Source organism: Salmo trutta, chromosome 19 (genome assembly GCF_901001165.1).
Source record: "Salmo trutta chromosome 19, fSalTru1.1, whole genome shotgun sequence".
Taxonomy (NCBI): Eukaryota; Metazoa; Chordata; class Actinopteri; order Salmoniformes; family Salmonidae; genus Salmo; species Salmo trutta.
In genome coordinates this window covers 35,992,402-36,015,311 of record NC_042975.1, presented here as the reverse complement: position 1 = coordinate 36,015,311, position 22,910 = coordinate 35,992,402, and the positions used below count along the sequence as shown (strand labels likewise).

Below are 22,910 nucleotides of genomic sequence, written 5' to 3'. Positions count from 1 at the left end.
GTGCCGGGTCTAGGATAGTCCAACACACTGGGGCCCTTCAAACATTCTGAAACGTGTACCTGCCCATCAACACCATCACACAAGCCGCTGCATGGCAACAGTTGCAGCAGTGGGAAAAACACTATTCTGTGTATCAAATAAAACTGTCAACACTAAGAATTGACCTACCTAATTTATTTCTGGAGAAGAAAGATAACACTCAGTCAGTGCATGGCCTTGAGTGCATATAAGGCCGTGGCCCTAGGCGAGGCACTAGCTGTCTGTCACTGCTCTTCCATTGTTAAAAGAAGGATCGCCTCTAGGCCCCTCAAATTCAAGTCTGGACATCGAAGCCAGTGCCACTGCTTTTTTTCATTGATCCCCTCTAAATCAGTGACTGCTTTAGACCTAGGACACCAGGTGTATGCAATTAATTATCAGTGGAACAGGAAACCAGCAGGCTCCGGACCTCGTAGGTTAGAATTGATTACCCCTACTATAGGCTGTGCATGTTGAGACGGGTCACTTGTCAATGGCTCCTTTGCCAGTAGCCCATCCATGCAAGTCTAGACCATGGCTGTGTTCGAATACCCATACTAACATACTGTATACTTAATGAGTGTATATACTACATACTATTAGTTCATTTTAGTGTACTGTAAACGAACGGTATCCTTTCAGTTGAGCATACTAGTGCTACGCCTGTTGCTATGCCTGTCTACTGGAAGTTGATGCTGTTGCCATGCAACCTCTTGCTAGATCATTAGCCTAAATAAAATATAGAAAATAGATTGTTAGCATAACAAATGACTAGCTAGACATTTTATGACTTCGGGTGTGTTCGTAAATTTAATCTGGAGTGCCCGAGTGCGCTCATATATTCAGAGCGGTGTCATATTGTCCATTCTAAATTCTGAGGGTTGCCCACACTGACTGATCCGAGCATTCTGACCATCACAATGGCAGTCAAGCACACAAGCTTACTGGATATCTACTTCCAGACACAGATGAGAGAACAACTCACTGACCATTTTATTTGCCCTAGTAGAGCTGGTTAGGCTGTTTTCATGTTATCCAGAGGGTTGGTGACTGTAACAGTGCTGCTGTCAACAATTGAATTAAGCTTTTTGCCGACATTTACTGACACCGGCCATATGCCTAGTTAAACAAAATATATATATATATATATTTTCAATGGGTGTTGATGGTTCATAAATGCATCAGTTATTCTGCGCTGTCTGGCACACAGACGAGTATGCTCTGAAATCGGAGTAGATAGCCAGAGCGAATTTATGTCCATTGAGAACGCACCACTATACCACTTAACTAAGAATTACGTGAATAATCAAGTCAATAAACGTTGGGTAGTTAGTTAGATAACATATTGTTAATATACTGGCAAGTTCGATTTATTAGTAGCCAACTAAGGAGATAGCTACGTTAGCTAACATACTGGTACCTACTGCTGTAATGATATGCTATGCGGTTCTTGCGGATAGCGTAGGCAACACATTGTCAGCCAACATAAGGTGTAGCATAACTTACTAAAAAAGTAATTACTTTCTTACATTGCTCAACATTTTCTTAACCTGTGTCATAATTAGTTAAAGCAATAAATTTGTATCCGCTGACGTCGGATTTCGGCTGCATATTTCCGCCATTTTCTTCAAATCTGAAAACGTTTTGAAGCCACGCCCATTTCGGAAGAATTGCATTATGGGCCCTAAAAGCACGGAAATAGTGTTCACTGCTTGTATACTTCGTATTTTCGCGAATGTAGTACGACATCCGGGAACCTTTGGCATACTAACTCTATCCATACTATGGCCAATAAGCATACTACATACTCAATTTACGTCACAAATAATATGATTAGTATGAGTATTCGAACACAGTTAATGAGTCAGGCGTTATTGCATGCACTTTCTGCTAAGTAACATGTTTGTTAACTTAATTTGTCGAGATCTATATAGAAAATAATTTGAGTAAAAACTTGGACAACGCGCGGCTTGTTTTTTATATAGTAGATAAATTGTATTAACTGGATAACTATTCATTTTAAATTTGTTACATTGACTATTTCACATTGAACAATGGCGATTGCACACGTTGCAACAGAATACGTTTTCTCCGACTTTTTATTAAAGGATCCAACAGAGTCGAAGTACAAAGGGGTCCGTCTGGAGCTTGCGGTAGACAAAATAGTCACTTTCATCGCGGTTGGTCTCCCTTTGTTACTCATCTCCCTCGCGTTTGCCCAAGAGGTGTCAGTGGGTGAGTTGACTTACTGATAGACTAGTAGAACTAAAATTAAACTAACATGTTCAAATATATCGAATAAAAGCATCAGGGTCAAACAGAAATTGATAAAAATAGTATTCTCTAGCCAATTGAATTGAGCAGTAACAGCAGAGCAGATTATCGGTTTCTCTCGACGCACAAACTCTGGCTTTCTGTTTTTGGTTTGAGCAGACCTCTGCAGTCAAGCACTGAATAAAAACCTACTTCAATTGTTTTAGTTAGTCTAAAACGAATGGATTTTTTGATTCTCAACAGATAAACTCGTAAACATGTCTAATCCCTGGGTCGTTCTTTGTCTGCTCCATAGACCCCATAATTGTAATTCATACCCCTGTCTGTCAACGGGAAACAGGCAAATTGCATTTCATTTGTTTCGCCCCGGAATATCCTGGCCTGTATTGGAGAATTCTTAATGTATTAGGAGAGCTGAGTTGCTTGGTCCCTCAATATGCATTTGTAGTAACATTGTAGCCTTCTTGTATTGTCTTGAGTTCGAAATTAGGCCCACAGCGCCGCCTGCCCCCGTGAAGAAACCGTTACATTGTACATCTTTGAAAATGACTCCACAACAGGGTTGCCAGGTTAAGTTAAATGTATAGCTCATTGACCACTGAAAACCTGAAATGCCTGAAAACTAGACCCAATTTTTTTTCACAGCAAGAGGGGTGTTAGCATATTTATACAATAAACCCCTTTTCCATAACGTTATTGAGCCAATTAAGAAGGAATATGATAGTAACCTTAGAAGCTAAATTCGGGTTTCTTCAAAAGTAATAAAGAAATTTAAATATGTGGCAAGAGAAAAGATCATTTGCCCTTATTACTCTCGCCAGATCATTTTTCATCAATGGATGTCTATTTAACAAATGTAACTGCCATGCTTAAGCAATAGGGCCCAAGGTATATAGCCACAGCTAAGGGCTGTTCTTAAGCGTGACGCAACACAGAGTACCTGGATTTAGCCATGGTATTTTTACTTTACTTTTATTTAACTAGGCAAGTCAGTTAAGAACAAATTCTTATTCACAATAACAGCCTAGGAACAGTGGGTTAACTGCCTTGTTTAGGGGCAGAACGACAGATTTTTACCTTGTCAGCTCAGGGATTCGATCTAGCAACCTTTCGGTTACAGGCCCAACACTCTAACCACTAGGCTACCTGCTGTCGCATTTTGGCCACATATCCAAACCCCAAGTGTGCCTTATTGATATTATAAACTGGGTAGCAACATAATTAGAACAGTAAAAAGTCATGTTTTGTTATACCTGTGGTATATGGTCTGATATACCACGGCTTTCATCCAATCAAAATTCAGGGCTTGAACCAGGTTTATAATTGTAAATAAATCCCCATTGCACATGTGCATAACTATAGATAAATCCGACAGGAGAGTTTGAGTAATGAAAGTTGGACAGAGGATCTCAATCTCTGAGTATAAAACACTAATGTTAGGTTATTTTCTGGCAATTGTGCTATTATTATGTGCCAGATGTTGAGACTACAAACCGTTATAAATGGCCCATTTGCGAGATTGACTTGTCATTTCAATAGGCATAGGCTACAGACTAAAATCTGGTTTATGATTGTCATTCAATTTTGCCATGGTTTGCTTGGATAAAGGCAGGAATCCTATAGGCCTACATCTAATTCCAGATAGTTTACATTAGCCTAGAGAAGATGTAGACAAGATGTAAATGGAACAATTTAGCAGCTTGCTTAGTTCAAATTAACAGACTAAATTATTCAACATGAATAGCGAGGTGATTTCGAAATTAAGTGTTTCCCAATAGCCTGCTGGAATAGGCTACTGAGGATGGGGTCATCATTTCAATCACGGAATTAAATATGAATAATATGTATATGAACTGAATATGCTTGTCAACAACAGCCAGTGTTTATTTTCTTGAATTTGTTTTACCTGTAGCCAAATCTGACCACTGTTACATCAATCTAATCCGTTCTAACATCTGATTGGCAATTGCGATAGAGTTTTGATAATTTCCAATTGAATTAACTAAACATGTCCATTAATAATTGCATAATAACACAAGTCTACAACAACAATAAACTGAAGTTTATAGGCTATTTATTCAATTGGTTTGTCAGGTAGGTTACACAAGTAGCACACCACTCAGTCACACCGCAACAGCCTGCCGCACTGCCAGACAGTCAGCACCAGGTCACAGTGAAATGTTTTTTAAGAGAAATGCCATGACGGCCACAGTGCAACTTAAAAGTAGACCAAAGACGCACAACCCGCGACCAATACATTTTCACCTGAGACATCGTTTTAGCCCAATTTGTACAAAAACAACGAACATGGCAACACTGCTCTACAACCTCACATAATCCACTCCCCTCTGCTGTTATATTTTATCCTTAAAAGGTATTCATATGGAATAGTGACTGAATAGAGGTAGCATAGGTAATGAAACAGGTTTGTGGCAGAAAGATAATTTGATTCATAAAATCACGTGGGAAAATAATTTCAAATCAAATTTATTTATAAAGCCCTTCTAACATCAGCTGATATCTCAAAGTGCTGTACAGAAACCCAGCCTAAAACCCCAAACAGCAAGCAATGCAGGTGTAGAAGCACGGTGGCTAGGAAAAACTCCCTAGAAAGGCCAGAACCTAGGAAGAAACCTAGAGAGGAACCAGGCTATGAGGGGTGGCCAGTCCTCTTCTGGCTGTGCCGGGTGGAGATTATAACAGAACATGGCCAAGATGTTCAAATGTTCATAGATGACCAGCAGGGTCAAATAATAATAATCACAGTGGTTGTCAAGGGTGCAACAGGTCAGCACCTCAGGAGTAAATGGCAGTTGGCTTTTCATAGCCGGTCATTCAGAGTATCTCTACCGCTCCTGCTGTCTCTAGAGAGTTGAAAACAGCAGGTCTGGGACAGGTAGCACGTCCGGTGAACAGGTCAGGGTTCCATAGCCGCAGGCAGAACAGATGAAACTGGAGCAGCAGCACGGCCAGGTGGACTGGGGACAGCAAGGAGTCATCAGGCCAGGTAGTCCTGAGGCATGGTCCTAGGGCTCAGCTCCTCTAAGAGAGAGAAAGAAAGAATTAGAGAGAGCATACTTAAATTCACACAGGACACCGGATAAGACAGGAGAAATACTCCAGATGTAACAGACTGACCCTAGCCCCCTGACACATAAACTACTGCAGCATAAATACTGGAGGCTGAGACAGGAGGGGTCGGGAGACACTGTAGCCCCGTCCAACGATACCCCCGGACAGGGCCAAACAGGCAGGATATAACCCCACCCACTTTGCCAAAGCACAGCCCCCACACCACTAGAGGGATATCTTCAACCACCAACTTACCATCCTGAGACAAGGCCATGTATAAAACAATAGGACCACCTGCTCTTTCCATGACAGACTGACCAAGTAAAAGCTATGTTCCCTTATTGATGTCACCTGTTAAAGCCACTTCAGTCAGTGTAGATGAAGGGGAGGAGATGGGTTAAAGTAGGATTTTTAAACCTTGAGACAATTAACATTGGATTGTGTGTGTGCCATTCAGAGGGTGAATGGGCAAGACAAAATATTTATGTGCCTTTGAACTAGGTATGGTAGGAGGTGCCAGGCGCACCAGTTTGAGTGTCAAGAACTGCAGCACTGGTGGGTTTTTCACGCTCAAGTTTCCTGTGTGTATCAAGAATGGTCCACCACCCAAAGGACATCCAGCCAACTTGACACAGCTGTTGGAAGCATTAGAGTCAACGTGGGCCAGCATCCCTGTGGAACGCTTTCCACACCTTGTAGGTGTTTCTAGTGTTTTGTACACTCAGTGTATATGTTCAGTTTAATTCTGTGGTATCAGCACTGTAAAGAGTCCCTGCTTTTTAATCTATTCCCCTGCAGTCTACAGATATGATATCATATGTTACATGCCAGTTTGAGCAGAGGTAAATGGAACTTGGGGTGGCAGTGACTGACTGTGCTTTCCATAGTTCATCCAGGCAATATGTAACACCAAATTGATTTGTGTTGTGGATGTGCAGTCCAAATATGTGTAATAACATAGATAATAGCCTATTATTACTAACAATAATTGAAATATTTCAGTTGTTATACACTGCTCAAAAAAATTAAGGGAACACTAAAATAACACATCCTAGATCTGAATGAATGAAATAATCTTATTAAATACTTTTTTCTTTACATAGTTGAATGTGCTGACAACAAAATCACACAAAAATAATCAATGGAAATCCAATTTATCAACCCATGGAGGTCTGGATTTGGAGTCACACTCAAAATTAAAGTGGAAAACCACACTACAGGCTGATCCAACTTTGATGTAATGTCCTTAAAACAAGTCAAAATGAGGCTCAGTAGTGTGTGTGGCCTCCACGTGCCTGTATGACCTCCCTACAATGCCTGGGCATGCTCCTGATGAGGTGGCGGATGGTCTCCTGAGGGATCTCCTCCCAGACCTGGACTAAAGCATCCGCCAACTCCTGGACAGTCTGTGGTGCAACGTGGTGTTGGTGGATGGAGCGAGACATGATGTCCCAGATGTGCTCAATTGGATTCAGGTCTGGGGAACGGGCGGGCCAGTCCATAGCATCAATGCCTTCCTCTTGCAGGAACTGCTGACACACTCCAGCCACATGAGGTCTAGCATTGCCTTGCATTAGGAGGAACCCAGGGCCAACCACACCAGCATATGGTCTCACAAGGGGTCTGAGGATCTCATCTCGGTACCTAATGGCAGTCAGGCTACCTCTGGCGAGCACATGGAGGGCTGTGCGGCCCCCCAAAGAAATGCCACCCCACACCATGACTGACCCACCGCCAAACCGGTCATGCTGGAGGATGTTGCAGGCAGCAGAACGTTCTCCACGGCGTCTCCAGACTCTGTCACGTCTGTCACATGTGCTCAGTGTGAACCTGCTTTCATCGGTGAAGAGCACAGGGCGCCAGTGGCGAATTTGCCGATCTTGGTGTTCTCTGGCAAATGCCAAACGTCCTGCACGGTGTTGGGCTGTAAGCACAACCCCCACCTGTGGACGTCGGGCCCTAATACCACCCTCATGGAGTCTGTTTCTGACCGTTTGAGCAGACACATGCACATTTGTGGCCTGCTAGAGGTCATTTTGCAGGGCTCTGGCAGTGCTCCTCCTGCTCCTCCTTGCACAAAGGCGGAGGTAGCGGTCCTGCTGCTGGGTTGTTGCCCTCCAAAGGCCTCCTCCACGTCTCATGATGTACTGGCCTGTCTCCTGGTAGCGCCTCCATGCTCTGGACACTACGCTGACAGACACAGCAAACCTTCTTGCCACAGCTCGCATTAATGTGCCATCCTGGATGAGCTGCACTACCTGAGCCACTTGTGTGGGTTGTAGACTACGTCTCATGCTACCACTAGAGTGAAAGCACCGCCAGCATTCAAAAGTGACCAAAACATCAGCCAGGAAGCATAGGAACTGAGAAGTGGTCTGTGGTCACCACCTGCAGAAAAACTCCATTATTGGGGGTGTCTTGCTAATTGCCTATAATTTCCACCTGTTGTCTATTCCATTTGCACAACAGCATGTGAAATTTATTGTCAATCAGTGTTGCTTCCTAAGTGGACAGTTTGATTTCACAGAAGTGTGATTGACTGTCATGTCCTGACCAGCAGAGGGAGTAATTGTATTAGTTTTTGGTCCGGGCGTGGCAGAGGTCTTTGTGTTTTGGTATGTGTGTCTACGTTCTGTCTAGCTTTGGTTTTCTATGTAGAGTTAATTCGGGTGGGACTCCCAATTGAAGGCAGGTGTGTTGAGTTGCCTTTGATTGGGAGTCCTATATTAGTAGGGTGTGTTTGTCTGTGTGTTTGTGGGTAATTGTTTTTGCACTGCGTTTGTTAGCCTGCAAAACTGTTCTTGTCGTGAGTATCATTTATTGTTTTTTCACTGTGGATGCTTTGCGTGTTTTTTCATTAAAGAAAGATGAGTATCCACATTCCCGCTGCGCCTTGGTCTTCTCTCCACTACGACACTTGTGACAGAATTACCCACCACAAAGGGACCAAGCAGCGGAGGAATGAGGAAGAAGGATGGACGTGGGCGGAGATGAGGATGAGCGTTTCCAGGGGTATGGAAGAGTTAAGTAAACTTGAGAGGCAGCCCCAATAAAAATTTTTGAGGGGGCACAAGGGCAGTTTTGCGGGGCAAGAATGGAGCCCCAGGCCAGCTCCCCGCACTAGCCCTGAGGTGCGTGTCTCCAGGCTGGCACGTCCAGTACCAGCCCCACGCATCAGGCGTCTAGTGTGTCAGCCCAGCCTCGCCAGTCAAGAGCTGCCCGCCAGTCAAGAGTCGCCAGAGCTGTCCGCCAGTCAAGAGTCGCCAGAGCTGTCCGCCAGTCAAGAGTCGCCAGAGCTGTCCGCCAGTCAAGAGTCGCCAGAGCTGCCCGCCAGTCAAGAGTCGCCAGAGCTGCCCGCCAGTCAGGAGTCGCCAGAGCTGCCCGCCAGTCAGGAGTCGCCAGAGCTGCCCGCCAGTCAGGAGTCGCCAGAGCTGCCCGCCAGTCAGGAGTCGCCAGAGCTGCCCGCCAGTCAGGAGTCGCCAGAGCTGCCCGTCAGTCAGGAGTCGCCAGAGCTGCCCGCCAGTCAGGAGTCGCCAGAGCTGCCCGCCAGTCAGGAGTCGCCAGAGCTGCCCGCCAGTCAGGAGTCGCCAGAGCCGCCCGCCAGTCAGGAGCCGCCCGCCAGTCAGGAGCCGCCAGAGCCGCCCGCCAGTCAGGAGCCGCCAGAGCCGCCCGTCTGCCCGGAGATGCCAGAGCCGCCCGTCTGCCCGGAGATGCCAGAGCGGTCCGTCTGCCCGGGTCAGCCCGAGTGGCCCGTCTGCCCGGTGCAGCCATCGGCGCCACCGAAGTGGGTGACGCCGAAGGTGGAGCGAGGTCCACGTCCCACACCTGAGCCACCTCCAGGATAGGTGGGTTGGGGAGGGAGGGTGTAGCACAGTGCCGTCGTTGACGGCAGCCACCCTCCCTTCCCTCCCTTATTGTTTAGGGGATATTGTTTATTGGTTTTGTTGGGGTATTGGGGATTTTTTGTGTTTTCTTTTTTTAAGGTGCATTCCGGGGTCTGCACCTATAGGGGGGGGTACTGTCACGTCCTGACCAGCAGAGGGAGTAATTGTATTAGTTTTGGTCCGGGCGTGGCAGAGGTCTTTGTGTTTTGGTATGTGTGTCTACGTTCTGTCTAGCTTTGGTTTTCTATGTAGAGTTAATTGGGGTGGGACTCCAAATTGAAGGCAGGTGTGTTGAGTTGCCTTTGATTGGGAGTCCTATATTAGTAGGGTGTGTTTGTCTGTGTGTTTGTGGGTAATTGTTTTTGCACTGCGTTTGTTAGCCTGCAAAACTGTTCTTGTCGTGAGTATCATTTATTGTTTTTTCACTGTGGATGCTTTGCGAATTTTTTCATTAAAGAAAGATGAGTATCCACATTCCCGCTGTGCCTTGGTCTTCTCTCCACTACGACACTTGTGACATTGACTTGTAGTTACATTGTGTTGTTTAAGTGTTCCCTTTATTTTTTTGAGCAGTGTATAAAGGTTACACATCAAGCAAATAACAGTGAAATCACTAATACATTTTTTTATGCCATACATTATGGGACAACCACATAAATAACTAGAGGGGACAGTTACTCACAAACTCAATGTCCACTGGGAGTAGATAACAGCTGGTGCCCACACTGGTCCTATTTCCTGTTATTTCCTGTTTTCAATTAAAATTAGAACATTAGGCTGTGTACACTTACTAGTCTTTCCACTCTGGACTGGCCCATTCTAACCATGTCCAATCCCTTTGGCTGAATGCAGGTACCCAGATCAGCTGTTTTGCCCCTACAAACTTCTCATGGCGACAGGCAGCCTATGTTGACTCCTTCTGTTGGGCGGCGGTGCAGGAGCAGCAACTCAGCGTTGATGGCGTCGAGGGTGCCCCCCTATGGCTGCACAAGGTACAAGCCCTCAGTTAGCCAAGAGGGCAGCTCCAGTCAGTGGCCAGAGGGCAGCTCCAGTCAGTGGCCAGAGGGCAGCTCCAGTCAGTGTGAGAGATTGACAGTTAAGGCTGCATGGGGAGTTGGGGAATAACACTCCTCATTGGCAATCACGGCGCAGCATCACATTTGGCATATTTATGATTGAGATCCCCTTTTGGAGCTCTCAGCAGTAAGCCATACTTTAAATCAGACCAGACTGTCAGAGTAGTCAACCTCTTTATCTACATGAAAGCCCTGTTACCATGGCCTTTACAATTATAATTATGCAGCCTCTTCTCAGACAACTGGGAGAGATACTATTTCTTGACGAGGTGGATGATATCGCCATAGGTCCAGGTGTATTAGCATAGCCGCGGGAAGTAGGGGTGCTTATAAAAAAATAATAATAATCCCCCCGGTCGACAAAATGAAAGCACCCCCACCTCTAAACATCTTCCTGCGGACATGTGAATGAGTTTGGTTTACTTGGTCTGTCACAAGGAAGCTCCCAAAAGCCTTGTCACAACAATGAACTTCTGTGTGTCATACCAATGTGGGGCACACCAATGTTCTGTATTTTCTACAATCAGTTCATGTGGATTGTAATTTTCCTGGTCCTAATTTCTCAGTCATGCGATTCTTGCTTTTGTCTTCCATCTCTCACCCTCTTTTATTCCTCTGCCCTCCTCCTCCAGTTCTTCCCTTACATCCTTCTGTTGGTGGCAATCCTCATGTACATCCCTGCTCTGTTCTGGCGCTTCACGGCCGCCCCACACCTCTCCTCTGACCTCAACTTCATCATGGAGGAGCTGGACCGCTCCTATAACCGAGCCATCAGACTGGCCAAGAGCCTGGCCACATCTATAGACACCAAAGATGTTTCTGACGACCCCCCCAGGTAAACACTATGAAGGGCTTTATTCACTTCCAGCCTCCAACTTTAGATGACTTGTCTTCCTTAGAGTATTTATTTGTCTCTTCCACCTGAGCTCAAAGACTCCTAGTGGCCAAATTTACTAAGCGTTTGCATTAGAGGTCGACCGATTCCGATTACATTGCAATCCACGAGGGGACTGTGTGGCAGGCTGACCACCTGTTACGCAAGTACAGCAAGGAGCCAAGGTAAGTTGCTAGCTAGCATTAAAAATATCTTATAAAAAACAATCAATCTTAACATAATCACTAGTTAACTACACATGGTTGACGATATTACTAGTTTAACTAGCTTGTCCTGCGTTGCATATAATCAATGCAGTGCCTGTTAATTTATCATTGAATCATAGCCTACTTCGCCAAACGGGTGATGATTTAACAAAAGTGCATTTGCGAAAAAAGCACAATCGTTGCACCAATGTACCTAACCATAAACATCAATGCCTTTCTTAAAATCAATACACAAGTATCTTTTTTTTAAACCTGCATATTTAGTTAAAAGAAATTCATGTCAGCAGGCAATATTAACTAGGGAAATTGTGTCACTTCTCTTGGGTTCCGTGCAAGCAGAGTCAGGGTATATGCAGTAGTTTGGGCCGCCTGGCTCATTGCGAACTGTGTGAAGACCATTTCTTCCTAACAAAGACCGTAATTAATTTGCCAGAATTTTACATAATTATGACATAACATTGAAGGTTGTGCAATGTAACAGCAATATTTAGACTTCGGGTTGCCACCCGTTCGATAAAATACGGAACGGTTCCGTATTTCACTGAAAGAAAGAAAAAAATGTTTTCGAAATGATAGTGTCATACGTTTCATCTTCTGATGAAGAGTAAGAAATATCGGACCAATACGCAGCGTGTCCATACGAACTGGAGGGCGACTCTGGCTGCGCCGGTTCCGGACTGGAGGGCGACTCTGGCTGCGCCGGTTCCGGACTGGAGGGCGACTCTGGCTGCGCCGGTTCCGGACTGTGGGCCGTCTCTGTCGGTTCCGGACTGTGGGCCGTCTCTGTCGGTTCCGGACTGTGGGCCGTCTCTGCTGGCTCCGGACTGTGGGCCGTCTCTGCTGGCTCCGGACTGTGGGCCATCTCTAGACGGGGCACTATCGCCGGAAGCTCTGGACGGGGAACTGTTGCCGGACACTCTGGACGGGGCACTGTTGCCGGACACTCTGGACGGGGCACTGTTGCCGGACACTTTGGACGGGGCACTGTTGTCGGACACTCTGGACGGGGCACTGTTGCCGGAAGTCCTGGACAGGGAATGTGCACTGGAAGCCTGATGCGTGGGGCTGGTACTGGAGGTACCAGACTGGAGACACGCACCCCAAGGCTAGTCCGAGGAGCAGGAGCAGAACGAGCTGGACTGGGCTGACGCACTGGAGGCCTGGTGCGTGGGGCTGGCTTAGGAGGCGCCAGACTAGGGACACGCACCTCAAGGCTAGTGCGAGGAGCAGGAACAGGACGTACTGGACTGGACTGACGCACTACAGGCCTGGTGCGTGGGGCTGGCTTTGGACGCGCCAGACTAGGGACACGCACCTCAAAGCTAGTGCGAGGAGCAGGAACTGGATACACGGGGCCTTGACTACGCACTGGAGGTCTGAAGGACACAGCCTGCATAACCCATTCTGGCTGGATAGTTACCAGCCCAGCACGGGCGAAGTGCTGGTATCGACCGCACCGGCCTATAGGTGCGCACTGGTGAAACAGTGCGTATCTCCGCATAGCGTGGTGTTTTCTTGGTCCGACGCTCCCCATAATAAGCACGGGAAGTTGGCTCAGGTCCCCTTCCTGGCCTAGCCAACTTACCCGTGTGCCCCCAAAATATTTTTTGGGGGGGCTGCCTCTCAGGCTTTCTTGCCAGCCGTGTTCCCGAATAACGTTCTCGATCCTCTCCAGTCTTCCTCCATGGTCCTTCTCCAGCCAGTATCTCCTTCCAAGTCCATGACTCCATATACACCTCCTGCTGCTCCCTCCTCCGCTGCTTGGTCCTCGTTTGGTGGGTGATTCTGTCATACGTTTCGTCTTCTGATGAAGAGTAAGAAATATCGGACCAATACGCAGTGTGGTAAGTGGCCATACACTTATATTTTTATTCATACGTGAACACTGAAACAAAACAAGAAAACGCACGACAGTCCTGTAAGGTAACCTTGCCTATACATGGAACAATCACCCACAAACACAAGAGAAAATGGCCTCCAATTAGAAGCAACGACAACCAGCTGCTTCTAATTGGAGGTCGTTCCCAAAACTAACATAGAAATACAAATACTAGAAATACGAACATAGAAATACAAAACATAGAACAATACCCCCAAAAAAACGACAACACAAAACAAATACACCCCTGCCACATCCTGACCAAACTACAATAACAAATAACCCCTTTTACTGGTCAGAACGTGACAGATAGTTTCCAGATTTTACCATATTAATGACCTAAGGCTTGTATTTCTGTGTGTTTATTATAATTAAGTCTATGATTTGATAGAGCAGTCTGACTGAGCGGTGGTAGGCAGCAGCAGGCTCGTAAGCATTCATTCAAACAGCACTTTCCTGCGTTTGTCAGCAGCTCTTCGCAATGCTTGAAGCATTGCGCTGTTTATGACTTCAAGCCTATCAACTCCCGAGATTAAGCTGGCAATACTATAGTGCCTATAAGTATATCCAATAGTCAAAGGTATATGAAATACAAATGGTATAGAGAGAAATAGTCCTATAATTCCTATAATAGGGGGGTGTGGTGGTGTATATTGATGACATTTTGATGTACTCCCTGGTGCGCAGAGTGCTTGGTCGCCTGTTGGAGCATGACCTGTACGTCAAGGCTGAGAAATGCCTGTTCTTCCAACTGTCCGTCTCTTTCCCAGGGTATTGCATTTCCACCTCAGGTGGAGATGGAGAGTGACCGCATTGCAGCATGTGCGTATTTGGCCGACTCCCACCAGGGTGAAGGAGGTGCAGCGGTTCTTAGGGTTTGCCAACTACTACCGGAGATTTATCTGGGGTTTGGTCAGGTAGCGGCTCCCATTACCTCACTGCTGAAGGGGGGCCTGGTGCGCTTGCAGTGGACAGTTGAGGCGGACAGGGCTTTTAGTCACCTGAGGGCTCTGTTTACCTCGGCTCCCATGCTGGCCCATCCGGATCCCTCTGGCGTTTATAGTGGAGGTGGACGTGTCCAGGGATTGGAGCTGTGCTCTCTCAATGCTCGGGTATGCCACCGAAGCTCCGCCCCTGTGCTTTCTTCTCTAAGAAGCTCAGCCCGGCGGAGCGAAACTATGATGTGGGGGACCGGGAGCTGTTAGCTGTCGTCAAGGCCTTGAAGGCGTGGAGACATTGGCTTGAGGGGGCTAGACACCCTTTTCTCATCTGGACTGACCACCGCAATCTGGAGTACATCCGGGCAGCGAGGAGACTGAACCCTCGCCAGGCAAGGTGGGCCATGTTTTTCACCCGTTTTGTGTTTACCCTTTCTTACAGACCAGGCTCCCAGAACGTTAAGGCAGACGCATTGTCCCGGCTGTATGACACAGAGGAGCGGCCCATGGATCCCACTCCCATACTCCCCGCCTCATGCCTGGTGGCGCCGGTAGTGTGGGAGCTGGATGCGGACATTGAGCAGGCGTTACGTGCAGAGCCCGCTCCCCTTCAGTGTCCGGCTGGGCGTCTGTACGTTCCGTCTGCTGTCCACAACCGTCTGATCTATTGGGCCCACACGTCACCCTCTGGTCATCCTGGGATAGGTCGGACGGTGCGCTGTCTTAGTGGGAAGTACTGGTGGCCCACTTTGGCTAAGGATGTGAGGGTTTATGTTTCCTCCTGCTCGGTGTGCGCCCAGTGTAAGGCTCCTAGGCACCTGCCCAGAGGTAAGTTACAACCCTTACCCGTTCCACAACGGCCGTGGTCACACCTGTCGGTAGATTTCCTGACCGATCTTCCTCCCTCACAGGGTAACAACACGATCCTGGTTGTTGTGGATCGTTTTTCTAAGTCCTGTCGTCTCCTCCCATTGCCCGGTCTCCCTACGGCCCTACAGACTGCGGAGGCCTTGTTTACACACGTCTTCCGGCACTACGGGGTGCCTGAGGATATAGTGTCTGATCGGGGTCCCCAGTTTACGTCGAGGGTCTGGAGGGCATTCATGGAACATCTGGGGATCTCGGTCAGCCTTACCTCAGGTTTTCACCCCGAGAGTAACGGGCAGGTGGAGAGAGTTAACCAGGATGTGGGTAAGTTTCTGAGGTCCTATTGCCAGGACTGGCCGGGGGAGTGGGCAGCGTTCGTGCCCTGGGCAGTGATGGCCCAGAACTCGCTCCGCCACTCCTCCACTGACCTCTCTCCCTTCCAGTGTGTATTGGGGTATCAGCCGGTTCTGGCTCCTTGGCATCAGAGTCAGACCGAGGCTCCTGCGGGGGATGACTGGTTCCGGCGCTCGGAGGAAACATGGGACGCCGCCCCATGTTCACCTTCAGCACGCCGTGCTGCGCCAGAAAATTGGCGTAGACCGTCACCGCAGTGAGGCCCTGGTGTTAGCACCAGGGGACCGGGTCTGGCTCTCGACCCGAAACCTGCCCTGTCGGAAGCTGGGTCCGCGGTTTGTGGGGCCATTTAAAGTCCTGAGGAGAGTGAACGAGGTTTGTTACAGGTTACAGCTTCCCCCCGATTACCGCATTAATCCCTCGTTCCATGTGTCTCTCCTCAGGCCGGTGGTGGCTGGCCCGCTCCAGGAATCCGAGGTGCGGGAGGTTCCTCCGCTCCCTCTGGACATTGAGGGTGCCCCGGCGTACTCCGTTTGTTCCATACTGTATTCGAGACGTCGGGCGAGGGGCCTTCAGTACCTCGTGAACTGGGAGGGGTATGGTACGGAGGAGAGATGCTGGGTTCCGGTGGAGGACGTGTTGGATCCTTCTATGCTGCGAGAGTTCCACCGTCTCCATCCGGATCGCCCTGCACCTCGCCCTCCGGGTCATCCCCGAGGTCGGTGTCAAAGTGCTGCTGGAGCTGCGCGTCAGGGGCGGGTACTGACACGACTTCCGCCGAAGTTGTTCCCTGTCCTTGTTCGGGCGGTGTTCGGCGGTTGACGTCACCGACCTTCTGATCCATTTTTCATTTTCCATTGGTTTTGTCTTGTCTTCCATCACACCTGGTTCCAATCCCATCAATTACATGTTGTGTATTTAACCCTCTGTTTCCCCTCATGTCCTTGTCGGTGATTGTTTATTGTAAGTGTACGTATATACTGGTGTGCGTCGGGTTATGTTACCCATTGATTTTTATTATTATGTTTTCCGGTGGGTTTTTTGTAAATAAACTGCGCCGTTGGAAACACAGTTATTACTCTCCTGCGTCTGACTTCTCTGCCGCCAGTTAAACACCCTTACACGTGGTTCTCCCACTACGACTCGTCGGAAAAGCATGCAGTTTATTAGGCTACAGATTAAATTAATGATGAACTTCAGAGGATGGTGAAAGTGCAAGGTGATGAGCTTGATGCTCCTTTCCAATAAATATCGAGGGTCTTATTCTGGTGACATGATCATCTATGCTTGGCTGCCGTTTGACAAATAAACAATCTCACTCTTTTGTCCATAATAATCTCATGTGGGCTATACCCATACTGTTTTTGCCGAGCTGTTGGCCAGAGTGCATGTGCCAATACCAGAGCGGGAACACTCGCTATATAATCACACAGAAAACACTGGTACATGGGAATAGAAGATGAGATCAAATGCTCTATTTTCATTGAGAGGCAGAGGGAGAGCGAAACCTTATTAGCTAGAAACACAGGTAGTGACGAATGGACTAATTAGGGATTTGCTTTTATCGTTTGACTTCGTACTGCTGGAGACTAAGCCTGGCTGGGGTCAGCAGTCAAATACAATGTGTATCTGTCTGAACTGTGATAATAGGCAGTGCTGTTTATCAGATCAGTAATGGGCAGTTGCAGAATATGCTAATTTATTTTCTTCAATTAACAGTTCTTAAAAGTGCAATAGTGCATAGTGCAATGATTTAAAAATTATCCAGCACTCACTTGAAGTTTACTTTTTCTTTCTTTTTCTGTACACATGCATACAAACACGCTAAAATGAAGTTCATGTGCTCTAGAGGTCGACCGATTATGATTTTTCAGCGCCGATACCAATTATCGGGGGGGGGGGGGGGGGGGGGGGGGGGGGGGCAAAAAAAACCGATACCGATTAATCGGCCGATTTAAACATTTTTTTATTTATTTGTAATAATGACAATTACAACAATACTGAATGAACACTTATTTTAACTTAATATAATACATAAATACTATCAATTTAGTCTCAAATAAATAATGAAACATGTTCAATTTGGTTTAAATAATGCGAAAACAAAGTGTTGGAGAAGAAAGTAAAAGTGCAATATGTGCCATGTAAAAAAGCTAACGTTTAAGTTCCTTGCTCAGAACATGAGAACATATGAAAGCGGGTGGTTCCTTTTAACATGAGTCTTCAATATTCCCAGTTAAGAAGTTTTAGGTTGTAGTTATTATAGGAATTATAGGACTATTTCTCTCTATACGATTTGTATTTCATATACCTTTGACTATTGGATGTTCTTATAGGCACTTTAGTATTGCCAGTGTAACAGTATAGCTTCCGTCCCTCTCCTCGCTCCTACCTGGGCTCGAACCAGGAACACATCGACAACAGCCACCCTCGAAGCAGCGTTACCCATGTAGAACAAGGGGAACAACCACTCCCAAGTCTCAGAGCGAGTGACGTTTGAAACGCTATTAGCGCGCACCCGCTAACTAGCTAGCCATTTCACATGGGTTACACCAGCCTAATCTCGGGGGTTGATAGGCTTGAAGTCATAAACAGCTTGAAGAATTGCGAAGAGCTGCTGGCAAAACGCACGAAGGTGCTGTTTCAATGAATGCTTACGAGCCTGCTGCTGCCTACCATCGCTCAGTCAGACTGCTCAATCAAATATCAAATCATAGACTTAATTATAACATAATAACTCACAGAAATACGAGCCTTTGGTCATTAATATGGTCGAATCCGGAAACTATCATTTTGAAAACTAAACGTTTATTATTTCAGTGAAATACGGAACCGTTCCGTATTTTATCTAACTGGTGGCATCCGTAAGTCTAAATATTCCTGTTCCATTGCACAACCTTCAATGTTATGTCATAATTATGTACAGTTCTGGCAAATTAATTACGGCCTTTGTTAGGAATAAATGGACTTCACACAGTTCGCAATGAGCCAGGCGGCCCAAACTGCTGTATATACCCTGACTGCTTGCACGGAACGCAAGAGAAGTGACACAAATTCATGTTAGCAGGCAATATTAACTAAATATGCAGGTTTAAAAATATATACTTGTGTATTTATTTTAAAGAAAGGCATTGATGTTTATGGTTAGGTTTGGTGCAACGACAGTGCTAAATCATCACCCGTTTGTCGAAGTAGGCTGTGATTCGATGAGAAATTAACAGGCACCGCATCGACTATATGCAACGCAGGACACGTTAGATAAACTAGTAATATCATCAACCATGTGTAGTTAACTAGTGATTATGTTAAGTTTAATGCTAGCTAGCAACTTACCTTGGCTTCTTGCTGCCCTCGCGTAACAGGTAGTCAGCCTGCCATGCAGGCTCCTCGTGGAGTGCAATGTAAGGCAGGTGGTTAGAGCGTTGGACTAGTAACCGGAAAGTTGCAAAAACGAATCCCCGAATCCCCCTGAACAAGGCAGTTAACCCCCGTTCCTAGGCCGTCATTGAAAATAAGAATGTGTTCTTAATCTGACTTGCCTAGTTAAATAAAGGTAAAAAAATAAGATTTTTTTGGGGGGGCAAATCGGTGGCCAAAAATACCGATTACCGATAGTTATGAAAACTTGAAATCGGCCCTAATTAATCGGCCATTCCGATTAATCGGTCGACCTCTAGTCTGCTCGGAGAATGAAAATATGCAAAATTGACGCAACTGCATCATGAGTGCTAGTCCCATTTTCTCGAACTTCTACTGTCCTGCCCCACCTAATCTCCCTGTGTGATGGCAGTGCCCTGGACCTGACCGAAGGCTGCTTTAAATACCCTCTGGTGGAGCAGTACCTGAAGACCAAGCGTTTCTCCCGCTGGCTGGTGGTGAAGTACCTGGCGTGTCGGCTGTTAACCCTGCTCACCCTGCTGCTGGCCTGCCTCTACCTGGGCTACTACATTCGTCTAGCCTCCATCACCGATGAGTTTGCCTGTGACGTGCGGACAGGGGTGCTGAGGAACAACAGTGCGGTGGCGGTGCAGTGTAAGCTGGTGGCGGTGGGGGTGTTCAGGCTGCTAAGCTACATCAACCTGGGGGTGTACATCCTGCTGGCTCCCCTGCTGGTGTACGCTGCCTTGGGCCCGGCCAGACAGAGCTCCCGCTTCCTCCGGCCCTACGAGATGCTGCCGGCCTTCGGAGCTCTGGACCTGGACACACCCTTCTACAACGACCTCAGCGTGTACCTGCTCTTCCTGGAGGAGAACCTCAGTGAGCTGAAGTCCTATAAGTGTCTGCAGGTGGGTAACAACACTACTATACATGTTTAGTCATATGATAGGCCGGTGGTCATTCAGCAGTGACCATATGTTGCCCATTTTAGGTTTTTAAGTAATAACTTACAAGCTTTGTGCTCCAACTAATTGAGTCATTGAAACCACAATGGACAACTTTAGGTAGTGTCCACTTGGGAAAATATGCTTGGAATTATGTTATCCCAGAGAGACATTATGTCTGGTATTGCATTGAGGTATCGGCATATCTATTTATGTGAGGTGTATTGCTACAGGTGCTGGAGCTGCTGAGGGAAGGAGGCGGTGAGGCCTTTGACACTATGTGTCTGCTGCAGACTCTGGGCCAGGTGAAGACAGATGTGGTGGATGGTAAAAAATCCACTTCATACAAGGACAGCAAAGACTGCACCAAGCCTGGAGAGGAGGACACAAACTCTTCTGAGCTGAGAGGTGTGTGAGTGGGTGGGTAGACTAGGTTATTGGTTCACAAATTGATTGGTATTATTATAGATTCCTCTGCCTGTGAGTTTTATAACTTCATGCAGTTCACTCCACCCATCTCCTGACGGTGCCAGAGAGACTATGGGGATCATAAACTGTCTCCCCAAACTCCCAGTGACCTCTGCTACTAGGGGGCAGGACACCTGACAGGTCTTCTGCCTGCTCAGGTCAGAGCCTCTTCAGTCTCTCTCCAAGTGGACAAGAGTGTGTGGATAGAACCACATCCATCTCATATGTCCTCTGGAAGTAAAGTTTTCTGTTGTGTGTAACACTGAGTTGCCTTGTTCTTCTGACCGGGAAAGGTGTCAGTGAGTCACAGACCAGCCCAACTGGATAGTATCTCTCTTTCAGGTATGGTCAACTTCCTCACACCATAGGCGAGATTGAGATGTTCAGTCTGATCTTTTTGTTTCCTTTCAGATGTTTCTACATTGTGGCTGGACGACGGGCTGAAGAAAGACAACAAGGACAAGACCTGCTGTGGTGGGAAAGACGTACGTCAGAGAGTGATCTGAAGTGTGAACTAGGGTCTTTATCTTTTCAGTCATTTAGCAGACGTTCTTCTCCAGAGGGACTTAGAGTTAAGTGCCTTGCGCAAGGGCATGTAAACAGATGTTTCACATAGTCGGCTTACTGGCCCTAACCACTAGGCTACCTGCTGATCAATAGCTTGTTTCTTTTTTTTAAGTGCTGTGTTGCTATGTTACCGTACCTACCTTAGTACAATAAAATTGTACCTTTTGTTCTTATGAGGATGATCAAGCCCCTACTAATTTGTTCTCTGGAATTTAAACAAAAGTTGTTTATAGAACTGTGGTCCACAGTTTCCCCATAGAGATGTTCTCTTTCTGTGTTTACTGCCAGAGATACAAGGTGTTTGTCAGACTGGGTCATTATTTATTAAAAAAGCTGTGATTAGTTATCTAATATTGCTAGCGACATAAACAAAGCCTTGCCCTCATTTTAACCAGCAAACTTCAGCCTCGGTACCTAAGTGGTAATGTATTTATATTGAACCTTTTCTTTTCTAAGGAATAGCAGATTATTTTATTCTTTCTTCGGGGATCTGAGTAACTCAATACGTCTAAGGGCTAGATTCAATCAGTTCTGCGTTAACCCGCTTAACCGACAACTGCATAGCACTTTCATTGTTTTTAGGTGATGTCGGAGGTGTAACGGCGTTGGAGTTGTCAAATCAGCAAGCGGCTCCCCGCATTCTACCTGTCGCGGACATTGACATTGGATGCAATGAGTTGTATTAATAATAATCCCATGCAGGCTTGTTACAAATTGGAACACCGGAATGTGTGTTATAATCTACACCTTGATTAGGCTGATATACACTAAGTGTACTAAACATTAGGAGAACCTGCTCTTTCCATGACAGTAATTTACCAGGTAAATCCTGGTGAAAGTTTATGATCCCTGATTGATGTCACCTGTTAAATATACTTCAATCAGTGTAGATGAAGGGGAGGAGATGGGTTAAAGAAGGACTTTAAAGCCTTGAGACTTGGATTATGTATCTGTACCATTGAGGGTGAATGGGCAAGACAAAAGATTTAAGCTTTTTAAGATTTTTGAATGGGGTATGGTAGGTGCCAGGCGCACCAGTTTGTGTGTCAAGAACTGCAACGGTGCTGGGTTTTTCACGCTCAACAGTTTCCTGTGTGTAACAAGAACAGTCCACCACCCAAGGACATCCAGCCAACTTGAAACATCTGTGGGAAGCATTGGAATCAGCATGGGCCAGCATCCCTGTTGAACACTTTCAACACCTTGTATAGTCCATGCCCCGATGAATTCAGGCTGTTCTGAGGGCAAAGGGGGTGCAATTCAATATTAGGAAGGTGTTCCTAATGTTTTGTACACTGTGTAAATCCTTATTTAGTTTAATGATTTTCAATTTGTGTGTCATTAATTCTATATAGCCTATACTTTCTTCTTCTGAACTTCTAATGTAAGTGGGACTAGTGTGGCTTCGTGACAATGACCACACGAGCAGCCGCTCTGATTTGACAGCTCTAATGCAGTTCCACATCCGACACCGCAAAAAGACCAGCTATGCGGGTGTCAGCTATCGCCGGTTAACATGTGATCTGATTGAATCTAGGACTAAGTATCGAAGGCTGCAATTAGACAGCCAGCCCAATTCAGATCTTTTTTTCCACTAATTGGTCTTTTGAGCAATTGCATTGTCTCAACAAACAAAAAAATATCTGATTTGTTTAAAGACCAGAATTGGGCTACCTGTGTAAACGCAGCCAATGTGCATTGAAGTATAAAGCATGTTTGTGTGTAAAGTGCATGTGGAATGGAAGAGACTGTAGAGAAAGTCGCTAGTGTTACTCTAATGGTGCAGTATTTATGTTCATAATGTTATTTAGCAATACTTCAAAGCAATCCTTCAAAATGAGTATGAGATGTTGCTGTTAGTCTGTTTTTATACAGTTTCATATTGATTGATGTTAGATATTAGTTGCTATTTATTTCACTTGCATATTAATGTAGATGGTCCTGTTGGTTTTTATTTTTGTGTCTTATATACCACAGACACAATGATGCACTGACTGTCCCAACTTCTTTGTAAAGTACCACGCACTTTTGGTTTCATAGGTAAATCACTGTATGACAAAGGATATTCAAGTGTTTTTGTTCTTTTAAAT

At 46.2% G+C, this 22,910-nt stretch overlaps 1 protein-coding gene across 2 annotated transcripts; it reads left to right on the top strand.

The window, feature by feature from the left end:
- Positions 1 to 1,731: 1,731 nt before the first annotated feature.
- LOC115154469 (pannexin-1) lies at positions 1,732 to 20,993 on the top strand. Of its 2 annotated transcripts, none has more exons than XM_029700727.1 (6): positions 1,732 to 2,253; positions 10,101 to 10,240; positions 10,957 to 11,159; positions 19,254 to 19,749; positions 20,019 to 20,205; positions 20,665 to 20,751. In XM_029700727.1, the coding sequence occupies exons 1-5, from the start codon at positions 2,073 to 2,075 to the stop codon at positions 20,199 to 20,201; spliced, it is 1,203 nt and encodes a 400-aa protein (XP_029556587.1). In that variant the 5' UTR covers positions 1,732 to 2,072; the 3' UTR covers positions 20,202 to 20,205; positions 20,665 to 20,751. The 2 variants fall into 2 exon arrangements, with proteins under 2 accessions (XP_029556587.1, XP_029556586.1); XM_029700726.1 differs by having other exon boundaries at positions 1,736 to 2,253; positions 20,019 to 20,193; positions 20,665 to 20,993.
- Positions 20,994 to 22,910: the final 1,917 nt, after the last annotated feature.